This window comes from Orbicella faveolata, unplaced genomic scaffold (assembly GCF_042242905.1).
Source record: "Orbicella faveolata isolate gen_17 unplaced genomic scaffold, um_ofav_v1 contig_26, whole genome shotgun sequence".
Taxonomy (NCBI): domain Eukaryota; kingdom Metazoa; phylum Cnidaria; class Anthozoa; order Scleractinia; family Merulinidae; genus Orbicella; species Orbicella faveolata.
This window is the reverse complement of record NW_028301554.1, coordinates 2,259,080-2,263,914: the sequence shown is the minus strand read 5'-3', so window position 1 is coordinate 2,263,914 and position 4,835 is coordinate 2,259,080. Positions and strand designations below refer to the sequence as shown.

At 41.8% G+C, this 4,835-nt stretch overlaps 1 protein-coding gene across 1 annotated transcript; it reads right to left on the bottom strand.

The window, feature by feature from the left end:
- Window positions 1–1,237: 1,237 nt before the first annotated feature.
- On the bottom strand, window positions 1,238–3,133 carry LOC149107605 (tetratricopeptide repeat protein 28-like). Its single transcript, XM_089295330.1, has 2 exons — window positions 1,501–3,133; window positions 1,238–1,337 (listed from the first exon to the last, which is right to left on the bottom strand). The coding sequence occupies exons 1-2, from the start codon at window positions 3,125–3,127 to the stop codon at window positions 1,279–1,281; spliced, it is 1,686 nt and encodes a 561-aa protein (XP_089151456.1). The 5' UTR covers window positions 3,128–3,133; the 3' UTR covers window positions 1,238–1,278.
- Between the last annotated feature and the right edge of the window lie 1,702 nt (window positions 3,134–4,835).

Below are 4,835 nucleotides of genomic sequence, written 5' to 3'. Positions count from 1 at the left end.
TTACACTTCCATCTATTTGATTGCAATGAAAGCAGATAACCCTATATATTTAGAGTCTTCTTCGCAACCGCTTTTTAGGATATCACTGTTAAGCGTTGCATGACATCCCAAAAAGACGGCTGCGGAGGAGACTATGTATTTTAAGTTATCGCAACGAATTAATTGTCTAGTACACCTAGTACTTAAACATTTTAACCTTTTTAATCTTTTCCTAGTACTCAGAGTCAGCTTGTTTAAAAAATGACCAGAACTGTTCTGGTCTCCTTCAAAGCCGTATAAAGTTGGTCACGCAATGCTCCTCCCCAGTAACGGCCCGGAGTGCGTCATATAAAAAGGCGACATTACTGGCGCTTGGGTTGACGATGAGACACGACTTTTGATTGGCGTACAGGGAACATTTTGGCGTCACATACTCAGGAATATTTGAGCGAAGCTGTCACTGGCTAAGACGCGCAAACGAACGTGGTTCAGGTTGAAGCAGCTGTTATTGGGAAGAACCTTTGCGTGACCTAAAAATATCGGCTGTCAAGAAGACTAGAATTGTCAGAAAGTGAAATGTTTTGGGTGAACTTGGATGATACCTAACAACCCACTTTCGAAGCACAGAAGGCTTTCACTTGCTTATATTAAGCTTGTGATAACACTTGTGCTTTACACGAGTATTCAGATTACTCTAAAATTCTGCTTATTATTCCCCACGGTTTCCCCACCCCCCTCCCACTTAAAGATCCATCTCTATATAAAAACTATTTCAGTTGTAAGATACTAGAAGCCCTTGTCTACTTTTTCTTGTTTCATTGATGTAATCACTCATATAACAACGGGTCGTGAGTTCGAATTCTGAGTACAATGAAAGCTAACTGAATGATTTACTGTACTGAAAACGCTGATTGCTTTGTCGAGAACGTAAAAAAAAATACTTTGAAGGAGGCTTTTCAAATTTTGGTTGAAATGCATAGAAAATGCCTTTCTCAGAAAATTTCACGAAAATAAAATTAACATATTTTACACTTAGTTTGTCAGGACATTGCTTGCTTGTGTCTGCCAGGAGCCCTCCATTGCTGAGGTCATCACTTCCTGAAACAAAAACAAAGATGGAGAAAAAACAAGTTATAAATCGTTTTTGCAGTACACCAATTCCCTTTCAGAGCTGTAGATTAACGCAGTTTGGCCCCAGTTCCCCGTGCAGGTTACCTTGTAGTCCATTGCCCGGCTTGAGTGAAATGTTTGTACTTACTTTTATTTCCAAAGTCAAATGTCACGTTTGCAAGAAGGTTTTCAGGTCATTGCTTGCTTGATGTCTGCCTGGAGCCCTCCATTGCTGAACTCATCACTCCCTGAAACGAAAAGAAAGATAGAAACAAACCAAGATATCAATCATCATTTCCTCTGAGCCAGTTTGCTTTTATTTATGCTTGACATTAATATAGTTTGGCTCCAGTTCCCCGTGCACGTTACATTGTAGTCCATTCCCACGCCAAAGTGAAAGCTTGTACTTACTTTTATTTCCAAAGTCAATTGTCACGTTATCTCCAATCAGCATAAACGGCGCCCACTTGGAAACCTTGGCGAAGCCGTTTTCTCTCATCCACTTCATGGCCTGGTGAAGGGATTCACTGGCACTCACCCCACGAAAAAGATGCTCGTAGAAACGACTCATCAACTGCTCAGTCGCCTTGTCTTCTAGAGCCCACAGTGCCACCAACACTGAGCGGGCACCGGATCCTAAGAACGCTCGAGCCATTCCAACAACTCCTTCGACTTTAATCTGTCTACGGGCACTGTGACAACAGCTTAGTACAACAAGTTTGGCTCGTAGCTGAACTTGCGAAATGTCACCCACCGTCAATAAGCAGTCGGTTTCACGTGGAAGTCGACTACCAGTTCTAACAGGCACAAGAATAATCTCTCCTTTCTCCGCATTACCATGTGCAGCAAAGTGTATCAGGCTCACTGAATTTATTCTTTGAAGTACCGCCTGCTTAGTTGCTTGCTGTCCTATCAAAGGCTGAACACCCAGCAGTCGTCCAACCACCTCGGCTTCCTTTCTTGCAAAGGGCAATGGTGGGATGGTTTTTCGGCAACCCTTCCAAAGCACTTCACCAACGTCAGGATCACCCACTATCAGAGCTCCAGTCTGACTGTGATAGTCGGCAGGACTGTCTTGAATGCATTTGAGAGTCGTCAACGAAGGAGCAATGCGAATCCTGAAAGTCTCTGATAAGTACTTCCCACTGTCATCAAGTAAAGCTGGAAATGGAACACGGTACAGGTGGCGATCAGGAACAATGATGATCTCGGACCCCTTGAGTAAGTTGGCCACAGGAGCCATGATCATTTTGTAGAACAAAGTTAGATTTGGTCTGGGATCAACTTCACGTCCCTGTTGTCGTAAAACGGCGAGGTTGTCTTCCTCAGAGGAATCTGGTGTTTCTTCAATGCCATTAAAAGATCGATCTTCGCAAAGCTCCGGGGGTAAAATACCAAAGCTACGGAAGCTTTCAGCCACGTTATTAAAAAAGGTATCCAAATTTTTAGCTTGTTTAGTGCGCAGTGTCTTTTTCTCTACTTTGCTTTCTCGGAAGTCAACGACTCCATTTGCTTTCAGAATCCACAATAATACATTTTGATCATCATATGAAATGTACAGACAGTTAGAGTCGCTTTCTAGGTTGACGACATTTTCAATGCCAGTCCATGATTGCGGGTCAGCTGAGATTTGCCGTTCAACAGAGTACTGAGCTGCCATCAAGTCTGATAGGGCCCTAGCCCTTCCGAGCTCTTCAACATAAAGAGCTTTATTAGGATTCCCAACGGCACAAAGCAATGTACTGAGTGTTTTGTAGGGAGACTTGTACTGATCTGAATAAAGTACCTTGAAATCATCATTGTCTTTGAGAAAGCCTCGGCATTCTTCGCATTTTTTAATACTTTGAAACAAATAAGGAAACGCTTCCTGTTTCTTGTCCTGTGGTATTTTTGCATTTGCCATGTTTTCATAGCAGAAAAACTCTGCTTCAAAGCCTTGAACTCCCTCCTTAACTATTGAAAGTGCCTTCTCGAGGTATTCTTCAGCCATGACATATTCATCGCGAAGTATAAACAGATTTCCTAAGGTATAGTACATATTTGCTTCTCCTCTTCTGTCACCAATTTCAACGAAGATAGAAAGTGATTTCTCATAATATTCTTTGGCCTTGACATGGTTACGCAGACGTGCAAACAGAATTCCTAGCGAACTGTAACATATTGCTTCGCATCCTCTCTCACCAGTTTCAGTTGCAAACAGAAGTGCTTCCTCGAAATATTTGTTAGCGTCAGCATATTTTATACCGAGACATAGTAACGCGCGTCCTAATCTTAGCCGAGATGTTGCTTCTCTGCTTCTGTCACCAATTTCAGTTGCGATCGCGAGTGATTTCTGATAATATTTTTTTGCTTTGACATAGTCACCAAGAGATGAAAACACAGTTCCTAGGTTTGCATAACATGATACTTCTTCTTCTCTGTCACCAATTTCAATTGCGATCGCAAGTGCTTTCTCGAGATATTCTTTTGCGTTGGCAAAGTCAGCAAGAGATGAAAACACTCTTCCTAGGCCTCCATAAGATGATCCTTCTACCTTCCTGTCACCAATTTCAATTGCGATCGCAAGTGCTTTCTCGAAATATTCTTTTGCGTTGGCAAAGTCAGCAAGACACGTAAACACTACTCCTAGGTTTCCATAACATGATCCTTCTACCTTTCTGTCACCAATTTCAATTGTGATCGCAAGTGCTTTCTCGAGATATTCTTTTGCGTTGGTATAGTCAGCAAGACACGTAAACACTATTCCTAGGTTTCCATAACATGATCCTTCTACCTTTCTGTCACCAATTTCAATTGCGATCCCAAATGCTTTCTCAAGATATTCTTTTGCGTTGGCATAGTCAGCAAGAGACATAAACACAGTTCCTAAGTTTCCATAACATGATCCTTCTCCTTCTCTGTCACCAATTTCAATTGCGATTGCAAGTGCTTTCTCGAGATATTCTTTTGCGTTGGCATAGTCAGCAAGAGACATAAACACTGTTCCTAGGTTTCCATAACGTGATACTTCGTTCTTTCTGTCACCAATTTCAATTGCGATCGCAAGTGCTTTCTCGAGATATTCTTTTGCGTTGGCATAGTCAGCAAGAGACATAAACACAGTTCCTAGGTTTCCATAACATGATCCTTCTCCTTCTCTGTCACCAATTTCAATTGCTATTGCAAGTGCTTTCTCGAGATATTCTTTTGCGTTGGCATAGTCAGCAAGAGACATAAACACAGTTCCTAGGTTTCCATAACATGATCCTTCTCCTTCTCTGTCACCAATTTCAATTGCGATTGCAAGTGCTTTCTCGAGATATTCTTTTGCGTTGGCATAGTCAGCAAGAGACATAAACACTGTTCCTAGGTTTCCATAACGTGATACTTTGTTCTTTCTGTCACCAATTTCAATTGCGATCGCAAGTGCTTTCTCGAGATATTCTTTTGCGTTGGCATAGTCAGCAAGAGACATAAACACAGTTCCTAGGTTTCCATAACATGATCCTTCTCCTTCTCTGTCACCAATTTCAATTGCGATTGCAAGTGCTTTCTCGAGATATTCTTTTGCGTTGGCATAGTCAGCAAGACACGTAAACACTATTCCTAGGTTTCCATAACATGATCCTTCTACCTTTCTGTCACCAATTTCAATTGCGATCCCAAATGCTTTCTCAAGATATTCTTTTGCGTTGGCATAGTCAGCAAGAGACATAAACACAGTTCCTAGGTTTCCATAACATGATCCTTCTCCTTCTCTGTCACCA